General features: G+C 38.5%; 1 protein-coding gene across 17 annotated transcripts in view; it reads right to left on the reverse strand.

The window, feature by feature from the left end:
• LOC103479767 (protein tyrosine phosphatase receptor type F) overlaps positions 1-21,274 on the reverse strand; it is a 238,265-nt gene that overhangs the window by 120,623 nt on the left and 96,368 nt on the right. For all 17 annotated transcript variants that reach the window (XM_081597905.1, XM_081597904.1, XM_008434405.3 and 14 more), the window contains 2 exons: positions 16,379-16,524; positions 15,343-15,484 (listed from right to left, as the gene is read on the reverse strand). In XM_081597905.1, coding sequence (XP_081454031.1) covers positions 15,343-15,484; positions 16,379-16,524 — 288 coding nt within the window. The remainder of the gene's footprint in view (positions 1-15,342; positions 15,485-16,378; positions 16,525-21,274) is intronic.

Genomic DNA, 21,274 nt, shown 5'->3' on the forward strand with positions numbered 1-21,274 from the left:
TGCAGCTCCAGTCAAGCATAAAAAGATCAATTTCATTTGCTTTAACCTGTGTTCACTGTCTACAACACCACCTGTTTCTGCAAGAGGCTAAACAAGGTTTTGCGCTTCGTCCGCCGTAATTGCAGCAAAAATTTGCCTAAACCATGAAACAGTATGACAAACCTTACAGCAGAAACATTTGAACAGGACTCTTTATTTCCAATTTGATGCTTTGATGAAAACAAGGATCTAAATTCAGCTTTAATTCAAACTCTCCTTGCCTTTAATGCCACTGCGGTGGTGTAAAGTCATCCATTTAAGGTGAAAGTGGCACCAAAAACACGAGATTACTGCGGCGCCTTTTTGTTAAACAGGGCGATTATTCAGACGTCCTATTGACATGTTGACGTCCGCTAATGGAAAAGGAGTGAGGCTGTGAAAGGAGCTTATGAGCGTTAGGAAATGCAGACCTGAATTACAGGATGCCTGCTAAGTCACCCGTACGCTGCATGCAGGTGAATGTATATATAGACGTGATGCATAGAAACTCAGCTGTAAGCAGACCAATCACGCAAACGCATTGCTTAGCAGCTTAAAGACAAATGCCTCCATGTTTCTTTAACCAGGAGAAAAATGAGAGGCTTAATGGGGACAGGCTGACTGTGAGAAGAGCCGCCCTCCGCTGCCTCGCGTGGCACAGGGAGCAAAGTCGAGAGGTCTTGGTGTGTAAATGTGTGAGGAAAAAAGGGGGTCAGGGTGAAAGGACTCCCATTAGCCAGCTCATTGAGTGTAGGTATTAGAAGCCTCCTGACATGCAGCAGGCCCATCCATCCATGGCCAGTCAGGGCCTGGGGAGCCGTTGACTCATTGGCCTCCAAAGCTACGAGGTGGACTTTGTGCTTTTACCTGCAATAAAAAAGCCTAGGGCTGTTGATTTAATAGAAGTTAAAGAAAAGAAACATGTCAAGTATTTGTTTAATGGACTTAGTTTAGCTTCATTTGATCCTTTTCTTCCCCTCACAAAGTTTTTTTTTTGTGTAAAATGGTAAAAGAGGGCAGTCAGAACAATAGACCCACAAAGAATAGAGCTTAAAATGTTCCTCATATTTAAAACTGTTCGTATGTTTTATATATATATATATATATATATATATATATATATATATATATTAGATTCTTAATTTTTACCATTATGGGGGGATTATTTCTCTCTGTATGGAGGCGCTGACTAAGGCAGCTTTCACTGATACCAACATCAAAGTGCTTGAATAAAATCACTCCCACAAAACCAAACCACTAGAATGAGCGAGCGGGAACAGGGATTGCTTTATGCAGCATTTATTAGAAATCTGTCAAATAAAAAAAGTTATTTTCCTCCAAGGTTTCTGTGATTTATGACAGTCATTCATGGCTATACTGTATTTTCAAATTATACAGTTACTTTGTTCTATAGAGAGGATATAAAGTGTAATAGACTTCTTTAATGACAAGCAATAAATTATTTAAAAAAAGAATAATGGTAACAATGTTTTAAGAAGTGAAACTTAAAGCTGTAACAATGTAGCTGTATGCGTGGTGGAGATCCTCATCTCTAGGCTGGAGTAAAGTTTAGCCGTCCGAGGTTCAGTTCTTCAAAGGTTTCACTCCCATCTCTTTTAACAAAGGTTTTAACTCCTCCTTGATAGGAGTACCACAAGGCTCCATTTTCAGTCCTCTTCTTTTCCCACAGTACCTGCTCAGGCATTACTGCATTTTTCTTTTTAGCATTGCATTTCATTTTTATGCAGACGATTCTTTGATCTATGTTCCACTGAATATCATTGGTAAATTCTTTGACTCTCAGATGAAGGACAAAACATTTTTTACTTTAAATGGGGAAAAAAACCGAAGATGAAGCTAGCTAGACAAAAAGTCACAGAAAAACATGTTGCAAACCTACAAAGCCGGATAGAATATGTAAGCTTTTTAAACGTGCAAAATTTTACTTGGAAGGCAGCACTCACTCTCCTGTAAGTAGCAGAAAAAGTAACTTTCCTACTTCTGCTACATAAGGCAAAGGTACAAGAATACAAAATAGCCAAAGTGCTTCATGCTTTTCTCCTGACAAACAGCAAACATTCAGTTATCACCAAATAAAAGGTTTTGACCTGGCTCGGCTGATAGAGGAGAAACACTCCCTCTGACTGAGTTTGGTAAAATAAATAAATAAATAAATAAATAAATAAATAATACATATGTGACAGTTAGAGAAGATAAACAGATAAAGACTAAAAAGCAGATACAAGATGACAGAAAGAGAAAGTAATGAAGAGAGACAGATAAAAAAGATATATAGAGAAATTTATGTATGTGTGTGACTGCAGTAATTAAGTGCTCTACAGAGTGATTGGAGTTGTTAAAAAGAGCAATGGAAACATTATTTGTTTAAACGTTTCTCTTTGCATGACCTGCCCCTCCAAGATGACATCTTTTGAGAAAACTCTGGATCCTATCTCTAAACTCAACCGTCATGTAAATGAAAGCAGTGAAAACCTGCTTTTCCAGTTGAGTCACTCGTCATGTTTAAACTCTAGTCTTTTTAAGTGCTAACTTGAGTACGAATGTGGATCTCTCTTGAAGTAGCCAAGCTGAAATTTGTCTCTTATGACCGGTGCCAAAAGCTGCCACTTAATTTTTACCAGGTACAAACCAACAAGCATCCTTCACCTGCTGAATTTAAATTTGGTTGAAAAAGGTACTTTTACTCTCTAGCACTTTGAAACAACACAAACACTGATCATAGAGTTTTTTTCAAATAAAAGCTGGTTTAATGTTTGTTATTGTCGAGAGTGATAAAGTGGCTCTGGTCATTCAAAATTGTGATTCAGGGGCACCTGTGTGAGTGACAGTTTTCATCACCGTCTGAGCATAAATTCAATGGGAAGGCTTATATTTGTGACAAATCTGATCATCGGATCTTTTCATTTTGATGCCTCACTCCATCTTCAGGCTTATGCTCGTTGACAGAGACGTGACAACGCAATATCCTTAGTCATACAATCTTAGTCAAACTTTCTAAGAATAAGAAAAAGCTTTCAAATCAGTCGTGATCTCAAAAACAAGTCGCCTGTCAAATCTGCCGCTGAACGATAAAAGCCTGTTGCACCTGTTTGTGTCAGATACTTAACAGAAGATGTCGATTCACTGATATCCATCTGTTTCGGACGAGTGAGTGCACAGATATTAACAGATGCACAAGTCTCGCCATATCTCAGCTTTCTGCTTAAATCCAGAGACTGTCTGGATAGGAAGAGAAATAAAGTTGTGAGTGTTAACAGAGAGCAAGGTTAGGACGGGGACAAAGCTGCAGCTACTGTTTCAGGAAATGTGACAGAAGCCAGGAACAACAAAGTTTCTCTGCACACACAATGAACCATTATTCATTAAACGACAAATGTTACAGTACAAGAAAATATTTTATTTTATTGTTATTTAATAATTGTAATTTGGAAATAAGTGTATCCTCAAAACATTTTAGACTCCTGTTTTTTGATCTTCTATGTTTCCAAATGAGATTTTATTCATTGTAGGAGGTACATTTTAGCTGTGTTACAAAGTTTAATGTGTTCTTAAATGTTCTGTATAGAAATAGAAGTTGGAAAAATATTTGGCTTAATTCTCCATTCCCTTGTTTAAATGTGGTACATTTAAACAAGGGAATGTTTAAATGTACATTTAAACATTCCCAATACCGATTTGGACCCCAATCGGTATTGGGGTCCAAATACCGATTGGACCCCAATCGGTATTTGCGAATACTTAAGACTTCTCTTAAAAAGCATATAACTTCCTATTTTACTCGTGGAAACAGCAAGTATCCCTTATATTATGCATTAATACACACAGTGAAAATCGTCTTGGAGCTACAGCAGAAGCTAGTATCTGCAGTTTATCCTCATCAAAAACCACCACTGCATCCATCCAAAGTCTTGGGTCTTTGCTGGTTATTTATAGTCTGATTTCTAATTGTTAAAAAAAAAATCAAACAGTTAAGATCTGCATAAATTTTAGTTTTAAAATATTAGGACTTGAAGCTGTATTTTGAAATAAAATACAGTATTCAGGATTTTGGGGGAAAGTAAGATCTTCCTTTTGATCAAGTTCAACTAACCTAATTACTGATAAACAGTACATAATTTAAACAGAAAGGGATTTAAACAAGTCCCCTGTCTGTGTCTTATCTAAAATGTCAGATTTAGATACATTTTTAAAATGGACCCAATTCGTAAAGTCTAGAAACCAGTTCTGTTGTGTTCCTCCCTGCCCCCTTTTTCCCTCTCCATCCCTCGAGGCAAAAGACATGATCAGAACTGACGGCGCAGACATACCAGACATTGCACTTACAGCTTGCTCAAAGCACTGAGCTATTGATGGACAAGTACAGATAATAAAATGTTGCCTCAAAGCAAAAATGACTCCATCCGGATATCTTACAGATTATAAATAAAGCGGACTGGTGCCAGATAAATCTAATGGGACACACCAGTAAAAGTAAGTCAATTTCGGGAAGGTTATTTAATGATCATATTCCAATATTCTGAACTGAAACAAAGTCTTATTGGATTTTCTTTTTTCACATTTCATTCATATGCGCTTAAGCAGGATGCTGACTGCAGATTTAAGTCATTCGATGTAATAGCTATGCGCTGTTAAAATATCTGTGCAAGGATGAAGATTGAGCTTCAGACTTGCTCCAGTTTGCAGAAGCTTTTGCACCACAACCAACATGCACTCTCTCTTCATGAGTCTGATTATTTGAGCCAAGAGAAAAGAGAGAACATCGTGTTTCGTGCGGATTTATTAAAAACAGAGCGGTTCCTCTAATTGCACAGGTGAAAGTTTGATATGCTCCCAAAAACTCCAAAAAATCCACCTGTCCTATTTACAATGCCCAAGTCCTTGGAAGCTGGGATACAAGGATGCAGATTGTGTGGCCAGGAGAGCGATTCCACCCCGCCATATTGCCAGAGTCCTTGGGAGAAGCATGCATAGACAGATGCAGTTTGTATCTGTCAGGCTTGGATATGATCTACAACGCTGGGCCTGCAGCCAGCAGATGGTGGGGGAAATTAAATCTGTGACACAGACCGTCACAATGGAGTTTAAAAATACACCTGTGGATGTGTCTGTTTGAGGAAGTTTGTCCCTCAGTTGTTTTGTGCCCACAGTCGGGCTTAAATTACCTTCAGCAGGTGCTGAAAAACACGACTGATTAAGAAAACGTCTCAGAACACGAGCATATGCGGTATTATTTACCTTCTTCAGAAATATAAAGAAACAAGCATGCAACATGATTGGAAGGCCAAGAAAAGAGAAGAAGTAACGTTGGGGGAAAAGAAGTTAAACTACAAACCTTATTTTGGCCATTGTAGCTGATCTGAATAGCACCAAGGAAAGGATAGGATTAAGTTGTCAGAGAAGCGGGCTTCGGTATTAAATCATCCCCATAAAGCTTCTGCATGTATTTATCTTTCCTGGGATGAGGCGCAGTGAGATTTCCATGCTGTTTATCCAGTCAGGTTTGTTGTCCAGACTTGCCTGGGCCCTGAGATATTTATTTCTGGCATTGTGTCACAGTCATTTTCTGCCTCTGCACCAAGGGGACTATAATGCATGGCGAACAAATAAAGGTCTTTTCTTACTGGCGAGGCTGTAATTTGCTTACTGCCACCAAAGCACAGCTCCACTAAACACAGTTAGCACAGTCAAGCCGGAAACGATTCTCACCAGTGAATGCATGATTATCTGCAATCTCTGAAATCAGAGTTTTGATGCATTTCTTCCAAAGATTTAATCTCAGACCTATCCACACTCGAAATCTCAGAGATCTCAACCCATTTGTATCCATTTCTGTATCTCTAAGCACAAAAGTTCACCTTAAGTTTACAACCGAAACCAAAGAAAGAGTGGATGGATAGATGAATAACTGGATGGACAGATATATTGCAAACAGATGGGTGGATCAGTAAAAGGATGGATACACGAATTGACAGATGGTTGGATGAACCGACTAATGGATACGATGTTTAGAGACTGTAACAGGGAATAAAGTCTGTTAATATTAGGGCTACAATGAATTATTTCAGTCATTGATTATTCTATTGATTATTTTTGACAAATGGATAAAGAAATTGGTACATTTTGCAATTTTTTAAAGATTTTTTACCCAATATCAGAAACATCAAAAGTTGCAAATAATTACTTTTCATAAAAAGAAAAACATTGTGTAGCATTCCTTTATTGAACGCTTAACTGTTTGTAGCAAGAGATGCATCTGCAGCTAAAAAAACACTTCTAATAATCTGACTATTTTTTGGATTAATTGATATTCAGGCAAAAGTACTACATTTGAGATTTTCTTTATGGAATTTGAACCAGTTGAAGCTAAAAATGAAACTTGAGGAGTTCTGGTTAGAACAAATATGAAGATATTTGTACAGTTTTCACTTGACAACTGCTCTGACTGTCCTGTTCTTTCCAAAAATTGTCATGTTTAGACTCTGTACACTAGTTAACGATGAATCGGTTACTAAATTTGTTGACTATTATTTCAAAAATCGATTAATCACAGTTAATTCAATCAACAAAAGGCAACAGCACTTAAATGAAAACAGCAGTTCTGTTTGGGTTGATTGTTGATCAAAGATCTTGAAGGATAATGTGTTGCTTTTAAAAAAGAAAACAGAGAATGAATTGACATCCTCCTTCCTCTTACAAGCAAATATTGTAAGAGGAAGGAGAAACAAGCAATCGCTCTGTTGAGCCAAAGACAACATAGCGATTGACATCATTATGAACCTTTTTGTACTAAACCAGGAATAGGCTGTGCCAAACAACGTTTAGAAATTCAGAACTTTACAACCACACCTTATTTACCACAGCTTATTTTATACTTTATGTTTTTAGAAACAGAGTCCTCTATATAGAATAAGGTAAAAAAAATAAAAAAGTTGGAGGGAGAGCTTATAATATCTAGTCTTAATCTAAAGGAGACATTTTCTCATTCACGCCTTGACAGTGGAGGATCCTGGTAATGAAAGGCCTTTTGATCTGCTGCTATTAGATAAGATTTCTCCTATCTAGAGATAGGTCCGCTGTCACCCAAGGGTCGAGGGAATGTTTTCCATTATATAGCTACAACAAAGCCTGAAAAGTCACAGAGAAGGCCAAAATTATTTCCCATATTCAGAAAAACTTCTAAGTAATAGAGAGCTCAGCTCTACAACTTTGACTTTTTTAAAATTTATTTTAGCTTTTAATGGAGTGAGAATAAAAAAACCCAGAGAAACTTACTGAAGTGACAGAAAGATATGAATATTTTATCTGCAGGGATCTGGTATTTGATAAATACAAATAAGTACAAGGATATCTGCTGTAGTTAACGTGTCTAACATTCAACACTCCCTTGCCTTCTTGGTTTGGAAATCCAGAATATATGAAAACCAAACTTGATTAACTTGACTTAATTCTCACCATCTATTCTCAGGACTGACTACGTTCAGACCTGTAGAGTCAAGAAATCAGTTCAATAGAACCTGTCTGACAGCATGAAAGAACAGCAAGACTTGCTCTACTCTGTATAACCATGAATTTGACTCCAAAACGGCAAGTGCTGCAGAATAAATGCTAACTAAAAAGTTAGTTATACTAACCCATAAAGCACTAATCAAGCATTAGTTCCACTAAGGCTAAATCACTACACCAGCACTGTTTTTAGCAGAAGCTAATGTTAAAGCGTTAACTTCAATTCAAATTATATCTGCTCTTGAAAGACTCCAACCTTCGAGGACCAATATGATTCTGACTTAACTTACATGTTCTGTAATGCTCTCAGCTATTGTATTTAAGTTTATATCCTTCAGGAGAGGAAATTGAACTGCTGTGTCTTCACAAACTTCAAAATAAGAACATGAATGAATGTCTAACTGGTTGAAGATCAACAGTTGATAACCAAAACTTCAATACAGATGTTGAACTTTATTCAGCTTAAAGTTTACATAACAGCCATGTAAAATAGTGCTTTAGAAAGTACATATTTATAATTTAAGGGGACTTGGGTGCGCTAAATGTTTTCAAAGATAACAAAAGGCGTTAAACAAAAAGTTAGCTGTGCTATTAGCTCATTAGCTCTTGATTAGCACTGTTCATTAGTTTATAGTCTTATACAAACCATTTTTCTTCTCACAGTTAAATATTTTTGTTGAATCTTCAGTACATGCTTATTTAGAAAACATACACATTTCTAAAGGTGCACTCCACTGATGTAGGATTTATATTTCCTCCAGGTTGCTGATAAAAGCCAACTAAACCCACGTACTTTGCTTACATCATCCAGATGAATTTTTACTTAGTGGTTTTGGAGTAAACTTGCCTTTGAAGCTGAGCCACATCAGTTTTATTATCAGCTTTACTGATGTGTGACACGCTTTTGACACCTACCTAAGTCATTTCTAGATCTGACTCATTGCATTTTACATTTTACATGCTCATCAAATGTTAACGCCGTTCAAAGTGTGAAATATGGCCGTGACACGGCGCGGTGGCGGTGCACTGCATCGAAGACTGATGTTGTGAGCCGAGATGTCTTTTCTGCACCGCAGTGGTTTACTTCATACATCACAGAGACAAGCACCATTTACCTGGACATTTACTGAGGCAGTTCAATTCAAGGGGGGGTAGCTCAAGGTCAGAACATTGGCATCGTTACCCAGGTAATGAGTCATTGTCCCCCACCCTCCACCACCACCCGGTCATCGCTCTACATGGGGCTGCCGCAATGGCAGAAATGCGCCACCACACTGTCCACCGCCACCAACATGGGACAGATACAAAGAGATCAACGTTCAGAGACAAGAGAGCAGAATCAAAAGAGCGGATGAGGGAGAAGGGCAGAGAGATTTCTTAATCGCATAAAAATGTCTGAAATACAGAACTGATTCAATGAAGTATCCTTATAGGTTGATAGAAATAATGACAAAGAAGCAAAAAAGACCTTGTCTGTTTGCGTGTGAAGAACGAGGAACGGCTGAGCGGTCTTTAGGGCCCGTATGCAAGTCCCAGTGGTGTGACCTCTCGAGAGGGGGCGTGAGAAAGGCGACGAACAAAGAGTGAGGCTGTTACAGCGTGACAGAATTACAGAATGACTCAGGGCTTGTGTTCACAAAATTGCTAAAGCTCAACTTGACTGGTGTGAAAATGAGGCTTTGGAGCGCCCCGTCAGGTGAGCGGCCATCAAAATGGCAGCGGACTCGTTCGTCTCGGTGGAAAAAAACGGAAATTCAGCTAAACTCACTCGCTCCAGAAACTGGTTTGCATTATAATGAAGTTACATTATACTGAGAAAATACATTCAAAGAAATATTTTTTTTTTCAAATCAACTGTGAAAAATTGCTCCTTTAAGAAAGTTTGAACAAAACACCTAGAAGTTTTTTCTTTTCTTTTTATTTTTTTAAAAGTATGAGCTTGCTTCTCTATAAAAGATCATTAGGACAGATCCAGATTGGCCACAACTAGCACCAGCCAAAAAAAACAAACAAACCAAAGTTTTAACTCCTTTGGACATAAATATGAAACTATATGAAATGCTCACATTTATTGAAGAATCAATTTGATGAGCCCTTGTTGTCTTGTCTTTCTGGTTTGTGTTTTTGTGCTTTTAAAGACTTTTATTTGGAATGGGTGAGTGTTGTTTTTCTCCGTATATTTATACTTGCATACAGAAGTTAATATGCTGAGATGTATAATTGATATGTAGTCTGTTCCAGTGAAGGTCACACTCTTTTAAGCTTACTGCACCACAATATATATGTTCATGCTTATTTGTAGAGGAGGTTAAAGGTTGTAGGTTAAAGGGCAAATAACACAAATGTATCTCTGACAGTTCCTGCATCAAGTTAAGTTAGGTTTTATTTAAGATGTTGATTCAATGGTTTTAAGGATCATGTAAATTTGTGACAATGGATTTTATTTTTAGTTTTTTGTAAACTTTCATCTATGAGCCCAAGAGTGTCTTTAACTAACAAAAAAATACATATTTTGAGAAAAAATAAATCAATATTGATAACAATTGGATGTTAAAATATAAAAATCTAAATATATTTGTTGATTTTATAAAAATCAAAGGAAAAATAAATTAAAAAATCTACAAAAATGAACTTTAAAAAAAATTACAAAAATATTCAAATTTAAAGATATTAATATTCAGAGAGATATTTAAAATCACAAACCTCTTGGTGAAAATAATCAGAATCATTTCAGTTTTTAATCAAAATAAATAAATAAAATGAAAACAAAAGCTACAAAATTTGACACAAAATAAATCCATTAAAAAAAATCTAATAAAATGTTCAAATGCTCTTTTAAATCAATACCGACAGCAATTAAAACAAGAAACAAAAATATAAATTAATTGTGTTCCATGTTTAAAAATCTTAATCTAAAATGAATACATCTAAAGTATTTCTCTTGGCAACACTGACCCACAAAATCAGAAAAAGAAACTAAGCACTATCCAAAGATATGTACTTTTGAACCCTGAACATTTTTACAAAGTAAATCTGCACCAGTGTGACTGTCATAATCCATATTTTGCAGGATTGGCAGAAGAAAATAAAGAGCCAGTATATGAAATAATCATAATTAATGCTCGACCTTACTCTGCTCTGCTAAAACCTATAATCCAAATCGACTTAGCGCTGTAATGACTTCACCGCTCTCGTTGAATCTCTGGTTGACGGGGTTGCCCTGTGTGCAAGGAAAACCTCCTGTGTTTGCAAAATCACATGTACTTACATCCACATGAGGAGAATCTTAAAGAAAGCCAGACATTTCTGCTTAAAAAGTCATTTCATTCCCCCCCAACTTTGACCGAGATGTGACGTGATTTTCAGCTGCGCTCGGCTTCCTTTCCCTTCATGCATTCATTTTTGAATAACTGTATGCATTTTTAAAGGATCTGAATCAATCCTGTTGGTCAACATGTTCTATCATCTGGTCCATTGGAGTGAAAAAGCCACCTCTGACATGCGACACAAGCTTCTCAGAGCTTCAAGCCAACGCAGGTCCATTAAAGAGCAGCATCATTAGTCTCCATCAGTTCGGTGCTGCCCCGGTGTTTTCCTGCATTGGGCTGGCGGTACGAACTTGATGTATGACCGAGCTACAAACAATGGTCTAAAAATAGAGCCTGGCTGACGTCTTTGCTCCGTAAGACAGCGCACGTTGGTACGAAATGGCTGTGGATATAATATGCATGCCTGTGTGTGTTTGTTAAGTTCATGCGTGAACATAAACTCAGCTCATCCTCTGGGTTTTCACACAGTAGATTCATGAAGTTGCTTTGATTGAACACAATGTTTGTTGTGTTTCGTCCCCAGCCTCTGCGTGTATTAAGAGGAAAGAAAAGATAAATGATGCTGACAGTAAAGGAGCAACACTTTACACTGTTTATCCTTTCACCACATTTATAATCCAACTGAGTCGCATGTTATCAGAGTTAAGAACTTGCATTAAAAATAAACTGGAAACAGATGTTTAAACTCAAGAGATTTGCAAAGCTGGAGGTGGTGGATGGCTTTTGAGAAGATGTTGGTCATTTTGACACTTTGGTCCCTTCAGATCCGGCTTTCCCACAAGTTTCACAACAGTCGTTTATTCATCTTTCCATGCCAGTGGGACACTTTGAGTCTTTCTTGACATCTCCAAAGTGATATTCTATAATCCACTCATATTTTACTGTAAGGATAGAGTCGAAAATAAACTCAATAAGGAAGACATTAGTCAAAATGAAAGCAAAGTAAATGGGAATATAAAGCTTTAAACTAAACTACATGTAGGGTATTAGGGTTTTTCTGACTATTTTTCTTCATAGTTTATAATATTTTGTAATTACTAAAACAAACTGACATTAAGTGTCAGACACAAAATAATACATTTACAGATACACAATAGAAGTAGGAATGTATGAAATTCTTGTAACCTTATAATTATTTCTAGCACTATATGTTTATTGTAAGTGTCACAAATGAAAACGGACAAAAATGTACATAATAAAAGTATTTAAATGACTTCTTAGTGAGATTCATGTTTCAGAGAATCAGAGTCCCAGATTGAATCTGGAAGGAAGTTAAAGATTAGGGTGATGGCAAGGAGGCCCGACCTGAAGACATGCAGAAAACAGGATTACACAGGATTGATCCCTCTTATGCCAATAACCATGTTCCATTGATTTAGAAAGATATACATATTCCACAACATGCAATTTGTAAAATAAGATGTAAACAAAGCCTTTTCCCCCAAAATGTACGCTTCCTTTACACCTTTTAGTATATTTTAAATGGTATGTCTTGTTTCCTATCAGAAGCAAACTTTAAATCTAAATCTTAGACTAATAACTGTAAATATTAATAGTGATTTTGCACCATCCACTCTTTGAAGATATTTGGATGACATGAGTTACAACAACATTTATAATCCACATTTGAGATAAATTAAGTTTCTGAATTGTGATATTTTCACTGAAGATCAACAAACGGTGAGAATTTCACGCAGGGCCATTTATTTACCAGAAAGTTGTTCTTGTTTGGATCAAACTAAGTCCAGTTCCAGGTTTGCAGGTGAGTAGATGTCTGAGGTCCACATCAGCCAATCATCACAACTGCAGAGGGTTTGAGGCGCGGCTTGAACGCCACATGATCTCACCGGTTCAGATAACAAGCGTGAAACCTCAGAAGCACTCAATAACATCACAGCTACATGCCTTTACATACCGTCATTTGATCACTCCTAAGCGCTCACGCACACACACATTCAGTGTAAACAAACAAGCTCGAGATGTCCTACTGTGGACCAGATTCACACACAGATGTGTTTGTGAGTGCACCTTCTCCTCCACAGCGCTGACAAAGACATCATCTTCACCAGTTTGCTCTGGCTGTCTGCCACTTTGCTCTGGGCAGAAGAAACTTGCCTCAGTTTGTAAGCTGAGAACAGCTGTCCACAGGTTTTATGAGGCTTCACTGTTTTGGTATGTGCGACCAAAACAAAGAGCTGAACGAGCCTCAGGTGTTGAGAAAGAGAAGACCCACAACATCTAGCAACATCTTTGTTTGGTTTTGAATATAACCATGAGCACGAAACTGAATGCAGCCTGCAGTAGACATTCACACAGCAGCTTGCAAAAATGCAACTTTTTCACCCGGGCCGCAATGATTAATGAGATTAGTCGATTGCGAAAATAATTGTCAACTAATTTAGTAATTGATTAATAGTTACCGGGAGTATACAGACTCAGAACACACTCAGAGCAAAAATATCTCCCATTTTAAAAAAAGGAAAAATGTAAATGTGTTCCACACAAAGCTCCTCAAGTAAAAATAACTTTAAATTCACCCAGTTCAAATTCTGTGTGGAAAAAAAAAATATTAAGCACGTTCTGCTGTCCACTAATCAGTTAATCCAAAAAAATAAACCGATCAGCTCTACACTGTATTGATAAATCACGATAGTTGATGGTGATGCTGTTTGTTCGCTTCAGAGACTTCCTTTGCAACAAATGATCTAGCATACACTGGAGGATTGCTCAGTTGTTGCATGTAAGCAATGAAATGTTTCTTGAATTATATACACTTGAATTATTTGTTTATATGCATTTTTTATGAATTTTTAAAATGGTGTAAAAAAAAAAAGTCTTAAATAAAAAAGTCTGCAGCATTTGCCTGATATTTTTATACAATGTTCATAATAATCAATAACTAAAATAATCACTAGTTGCAGCGCTATGTTTCAAATTTGTTCACATCACAACTACCGATTTTGTTGGGATTTTTGGATAATTATAAAATGGAAGAAAAATTATTCTATCTAAAAAAAAAAAAATAGACCAATAGACCAATTCTTGCTGTGTAGCAAAATAAACAGAATTTGTTGTTTTAGTGTCGGGTTGCATGGGGAAGCAGTTGGAGGTTCTGTTGCCATGAAGCAAGAAGGTCCTGGGTTGGAATCCCAGCCTGGGGTCTTTCTGCATGTTTTCTGTGTGGGTGTAGCTTCTTCCTGGGTGCTCCAGGTTCCTCCCAGAGTCTAAAAACGTGACTGCTAGGTTAATTGGCGTCTCTAAATTGCATTTGCGTGTGAGTGTGTGTCTCTGTGTTGACCTATGATGGGCTGGCGATCTGTCCAGGGTGAACCACCACTATACGCTTTATAGTGACTTTTTAAAGAAATGTAAAATGTATGCATCTCACACACATAAGCAGGCCCTGAGAGTAAAAAACATTCAGGATGTTTCTGTTTGGTATGTAAGTGCATGATCAGGGAGAGAAGCCAACATGAGAGCAGTGCTGCTGATAAGAACAGTTTCCCCGCTGCCGACTATTAATCTTGACAGTCCGCGTTCCTCTAACAGAGGCAAACCAACCTCGGTGTCCTACTTGGCCCTCAAACACTAAAACTGTGATTAATCTCATCACATTCACAAGAGCTTCAGGTCACGTCAAGCCCTGTTTGCCTTAGCAGCCAAAAACATTCTTTATGATGCTGTAAACAGGGAAGGGGGTAAATGAAAAATAAATAAAAAAAACTTTCTTTGCCGTGAAGAAAAGTTCCTTTAAGGAGGATTACGCAAGCTGAGATGATATCATCAAACCGGCATGGACAGCGCAAAAAAAAAAAAAAGGGAAGTGTGGGTGTAAGAAAGATGAAATTAAAGCAGAGAATGCAAACTCTGTTTGAATGAGAGACGATCTGATTTTAACATTACTGTAACAAAAATGGACATTAAAAATCCGCCCTCTGCACAGCTCTGTAGATTTCTGCTTCCAAACTACTCGATTCCTAATCAAATCACTTTAATAATGTACAGATTAGAGAAAAAGTATTAAAATGCAGATATTATAGAGGAAATTAGTGATCTAAAAAGATAAACAAAGTGAAAAATCTCAATAATTCAGTTGCTTATATTCCCTTAAAGCTATTTAGAAAAAGCAATTCTTTAAAATACAACTAACTACCTCCTAGGTTATATACCGAATTTGCTGAAGAACAAGTTTTATTTGTGCTTCCCTTGCAGTTCCTTTCACCTTCTGGACTTTAGATTAAGACCTATCTGCCCCTCCATTGCACTGCCAATACCAGAAATCCACAGCTTTAGCAAATGCTTATGTTTGAATTATTGAGAAAAACACTGCTATTTGCTTTTGGATGTATGGTAGAATAAAATCTTCCACAACTATGCTGAGTTGCGGATGAGGGGATGAAGGGAGGGAAGAGTTTAATGCAAAAAAGAGAGAGGAAGCGAAAAACCAAGAGAGGAAAAAGCCTCGTCTTACCTTCCAGCACTGTGAGCTTGGCATTGGCGTTGATCTCGCCAACAGTGTTACTGGCGGTGCACTCGTAAATGGCTTCGTCTCTGTGGGTGCGCAGCGGCTGGATCCGCAGCACGGAGCTCGCGCCGTCATCGAATTCAATCACCTGCGGGTGGAAAAAGCACAAGGAGAGAAATGTTGGCCTTATTTTGCAAACATTTATTGCATATATAACCAGTTTGGGAGAGATTGCTGTTTGATCTTTCCACAAACTCTTTCATGTGCTCTCACACGCTGCCCCTCCTGCTAACGTTTGAAAGTTTTCAGCAGGTGCGATCCGAAAACAGTGAGAACTCCCACCTAGGATGTTCCCCTTGTGTTCATAGGTGCTTAAAAGAAGGAGGGGAATACTTCAAGGGAGTGCATGACCAGATTGGGTGAAGGTCAGGAAGAGAAGGAGGAGGATGGAGGAGCAAAAAGGCAGGAGAGGATGAAGGGCGACTGAGAAAAAAAAAAATCAAGAAGGAGCCAGATTAAAGGGAAGTGAAGTTTTTAGGGTTTCACTTGGAGAAAAAGAGAGTTGGTTTGACTCCCCAAAATTGGGTGGGGTACACCTGCCTTGCAAAAGTATTCCCACTGCTTTCACATTAAGTCCTAGTTTTCAGAATCAGTTTCTGCTGTAATTCTGCTAGGGCTCGTCTCTGTAAGCTTTGCACATCTAAAGATGGAAATATTTCCTCATTCTTCTTTGCAAAACTGATCAAGCTCAGTGAGACTGGATACAGAGAATCCCCAGACATAAATGTTTAATTATTTGGGTCTTGACTTTGACTAGGCCTATCAAACACATCAGTAACTATGCCGTTTTTCTGATGGAAGGTGAAAATCCTCTCCAGGTTTAAGGTTAAAAATTGACCAGACTAAAATCTCATTATCTAATAATGATTTTGTGCAAAAACTGTAATGAAAACCTTTCATAGATCAATCCAAACTTGTACAAGGAAGCATAACAGGTCACAGCTTGCAGCTGTTTTTGTATTTGCATTCCTCTATTACCCACCTCAAAGCGCTGGGAGCTGACTTTCTTGCCCTTCTTCATCCAGGAGATCCTCGGCCTCGGCTCTCCTGTGGACTGGCACACAAACGATGCAACCCCGCCCGAGATGCCAGTCTGGTCCTCAGGGGTTTTGATAAAACTCGGCTTGCCTGGGAAGGAAAGCAGAACAGAAGGGGGGAAAGGTGAGAGTAGTGTTTTTTTTTCTCCCACCTGCATTTTAAAACGTGGCAAAACCTCAGATATCACTTTCCCCTCACAATAGCAGGCATGAGACAACTCACACGGGCATTGTTGCTGTGAACACCTGCAGCTCAGTCATGGGGAAAAAAAAAAAAGTCCTGCCTTTTGTGTCTGCCTGTCACTGCATCATGTTGAATTTCTAACATTTATGTGTTTTTCTTTCCTCTTTTAGGATGATACACCTAAACCAGCTGCCATCCCCCACAATCCAAACACTGCAAACTACTGTGTTCAGACTCTGTTCATCCTTCAGACTTCACAGATTATATGTGTTTACAACAACACTGTGCCCTGCCATGGTGAGCTCCTCCAACTATTTTCCTCCCACTGCCTTCAGGGGTTTTTACTGGGCACCACACCCAGAATCATTGTGTCCAAAACAATGAGGACTGCATTTCATTGACAGGCTGTCAAAACTGACATGACGCTACAATGAGCACACCTTGAGCTCTGTGATACAGCCTCCCCGTGCAGACATGCATAATCCCGGCTTCGAGAACGTGAGCCATTGTCCTCATTAAGGCCTCCGTCAGCTCATGTTTCATCTGTGGAGTCGTTAAAGAGGCAGGTGGGGGCAGGGGGATCACCTGAACCGCAGACGGAGGCATGCACAATGGAGGTAAATCATTACGCCGTGAATAAATAGGAGCTGCTGGCGTTCCCTCAGTGAGATTGTGGGAAAAATATGGGAAAGAGGCGGGTCAATATCCAGTTAGCATAACTCTGCACCGCATTCGGGCCTGGAGAGAGCCTGCAGTGATCGGCTTCTCCAGGTCCACCTATAAGGTCACCGGTCTCTATCTTTGCATTGTTGAACAAGAAGAAGAAGAAATGTTGCAAGCTGTCGTTGCTTGGGATCACTTTCCCACCTCGAGGGATGACACGCCGATGATGTAAAGGAAATAGATACTCCAGGTCTGCAGGGACTGAAGTGCGAGAGAATGCGTAACATCTTCAGGTCACTCTGGATGGTTTGATGCACCTCTAAATACAGCTGGTCAGACATGGGGGGCATCATTAGGTGAAACACCAGCCAGGAAATCTGCAAGTTTCAAGTATTTCCTGTTCAGCTGAAGGAAATGTACCTGTGTTCTTGAACTATGCAAATGTCGTCAAATTAAACTGACTCTTTATGTGTTTATATATGTTGATGGTGAATTGACCAAACAATTAATTATCCCTGAAAGAATTTTATATAACAAACTTAAGGAACACATTTATTTTACTCTAGTCTGTCATCAGTTGATCCACCCATCCGTCCATCATTCATCTGATCCACTCATCCATCCATTTATCCATCCTTTAATCCATCCATCAATCTACCAGTCAATCATCCTGTTAAATTTTATTTTTTATGCCCTCTGTATCTCTTAGGATTAACGTTTATGGTATCATAGCCCAGCAGTAAATCCTTTTCTATTGCTGCAGAGTGACTTACTGACAAACATGCAGGTAGCAGCGGGTGAGCTATGTTTAAGATTACAACTCGATAAGCATTAAGGACGTATGTCTGAGCATGCATCGCTGCGCACATGGCTGCTGAGCTGGAATCCCAAAGAAGCGATTATCACCAATCTGACTTCCAAGAGCCGCTGCCGACATCTGTCCGTAGCGGTTTCACTTAAATTGCCATCTTTCCAGTTTGTGATTTCAAGGGAGGATCAAACAGCTTAAAAAAAACTAAAAAAAAAAACCTTGATGCCCTTACTTAAAATAAAAAATGTCAAAAATATATGTTGCTACAAACATTTAAGTCAAGTGTCAGTAAAACGGAGGATCAGAGTAAACTGGCCTCACAGCCGTGTTTTTCTTGCATTAATCCTCTCAAACATGCTTCCATGGTTGACCTATAACTCAAAGGCCAATCTGCTTCAAATTTGGAGCTGTTCATCGTTAATCCAGATCTCAGATTCAGTCACAAAACTCTGGAGAAGCCCTCTGGTGACCCTACATCCCTGACTTACAGCTGGGGTTAATAGTGGTCCAAGCACTCTTCAACAAACAGCCACAAGCGTTTACTTCTCGACTCAGAGAGTTTGTGTTCCTCCATCGCTGTCGCCACTGCAGGCGAGTGAGAATATAAGACTGGTGGGTTTGTCAGTTCTTTTCTAAAGGAAACAGAATCCAGACTCAACCTTTTCTTCCTTGCCTGTGTCCCATTTTTCTGCCTGTCAGGCAGTTGTCACATGAAAACAATAAAAAGGACAAGGTGGAAAACACACGAGCCTACCTATGCAAATCCTTCTCTCAGCCATGACTGCAAGCTCTGAGATGCACTCCTTCAGTGCTTTGATACATCGCATTCAAAACTACAATGCACAGAAGTTTCTGGATTAATTCTCCAGAATAGTTTGGCAACAAGTTTGCACATTTACACTGTTTAGGTTTTTTAAGTGAGGAGACTCCCACACCTTGCCAACACAGCAGTTTCATGCTATTAAAGCCCAACTAAACCCCAAATCATCTTTTTTTATTTTTACGCTGTATAAATTGGTTGTTATGGATACTATCTATTATTTCTAAGCCAATTGCAAAATATTTTGTAAATTACTTTAAATTCTGAAATATTTATGCCAAAAACAGTCCCAGTGCTGCCCTCTTTGGGTTGAACGGTTGCCGCTGTAGTTGAATTTTCCTATTGGTTAAACCGGCACAGCTTGATTGATGTCTATTCATCTTGACACTTGGCCACACCCCTCTGTGTCTTTTAACTTTGCCCCCTTTGGTGGAATGTTTTTAAAAAATTGCCTGTGGCTGGTTTAGTTGCACTTTAGATGTAACTTTTATGATACAAGAAAGCTACAATTGTTCCAACTTCCGCAAAAATTAGATTGGAGAAACTTTTTGGGGAATTTCTGCAACAAAATATAAGTTAATTAATAAGTTGGTCTATTCTCCATTTTGTTTATGTGTGTTGTAGGCTTCTTCCAGCTAGCTGACAGTGTGACAGTGTGCAGAAACAAGCGGGGGAGGGGGAGAATTGCATCGCTCTGTATCTATAGAGTGGAAGAACACTGGTCGCTTCTTTGGCACTTTGAAAGACATCAAACAGTATTTTACAAAGGGTTTTTTTTAAATTATTGTATACGTTTCCATGGTAACCATCAAATGGCCACAGACACTAAACTAATGTCTTAGAAAGCGGTATCTCTTCAAAACAGTACTGCTGTACTGAAATGGATATGTGACTGGGGCTGGAAAAAAATATTTTACCTTTCCAGGAGCAAATAAAGAAATTTTAGCTATATAACTAATAAAGTGAATACATGAATTTATAAATTGAAAAACAAAACAAAACACCACATTTAATGGGAAAACAGTCTGAACAAATCATAGTCATTAGGGAAATGAATATAAAGCCTTTTAGTGCTTTGAGGCCAAAAGCTGAACACAAAGTGCTGGCACTTTCTAATCGTCGTCATTAAAACTAATTCATGATGTTTAGCTGGTATGCTGCAGAGTTTAGCAGTGAAAGATTCATATTGGTGCCATGAAGATGTAAAACTTAAACCTGAGACAGGTTGCAGGATATTGACGGGTCTACACAGAGATCCTGGTTTTAGGATGGACTGAGGAAATCTAAAGGCTGCTGACTGCTTTGGGTTTCAGGGATTAAAATGCTTCTGTCAGTTAGCTTCATGCCAGCTTCATGCCTGCAGCTGTATTTGTGGGGTCTGGGGCATTTAAAAGCTTGAAAGGTGTTGGTGGGGGTGCTACGGCTCTCTTATATTTCACTGGATCGATCTCTAGTTGTATGGGTGGCTGATCAGGGGAGGTAAAAGTTCACCAAAGAAAAAAAAACAAAATGAAAGGCTTTAAGTACAGAATAAAAAAGCAGATGGGAAATTGCAAAACAGATAGCAAAAAAAATAAGATTTTATGTGCAATTGTTCATGATAGTAAAAAGTTGTTTTTTCTCCTCTTCTTGCTGAAAGCCTCACAGCAAGCTTGTAATAAATGCAGCAGCAGCAGGGAGAGCTGTGTAAATGGCTCTTATGTGGCTAACAATTAGTGTATTCCCTAGCCTGCCAGGGTGCCCAATGAGAGAGCTACTCTGCAGGGTAGAGTATCAGGGATCGATACACACACAGCAGAGAGAAAACCATTAATTCTTATTAATAATGGATTAGCAAGTTATCATTTTCATGGGACAACACTTAGTGGGAATTTGTCTGATGGCATCAGCACTGGTTGTTTTAATGGAACACTTCCATTAAGGCCCTTTTCAGACCATTAGCAGGCAACTTGTTTGCAATTAATTCCATATAAAGCTGTCTTCCCTGCAAGTTATTTACCCTGACAGAGTCAACTGCACTTCGGGCTGTTTGTTTAAACCAATAAACATCATGTTTTCCTATCTGCGCTTCGGTTTTATGGCTGAATCTGAAGGAACACCGGGTTATTTGGGATTGGAAATGGCACATGTGCAAAGACCTTTTAACAAATTTCATGGGGATATAAGTCATTGTGGGTCTGTTTGCTCAATGTACGGTTGACAAACACCAAATGTACCTTAACATGCACCAATAGGCACAGTTAAAACCATTTCTGCTCTACTGCAGAAGCTAAGATCTACAGTTTTCCTTATTTCTGCTCTTGGACTAAAATTCCACATTGCTAATAACCTCCTGAACAACTATTAGTAATACCAATGTTGAT

Source organism: Poecilia reticulata, chromosome 17 (genome assembly GCF_904066995.2).
Source record: "Poecilia reticulata chromosome 17, P_reticulata-male-v2, whole genome shotgun sequence".
NCBI classification, from domain to species: Eukaryota; Metazoa; Chordata; class Actinopteri; order Cyprinodontiformes; family Poeciliidae; genus Poecilia; species Poecilia reticulata.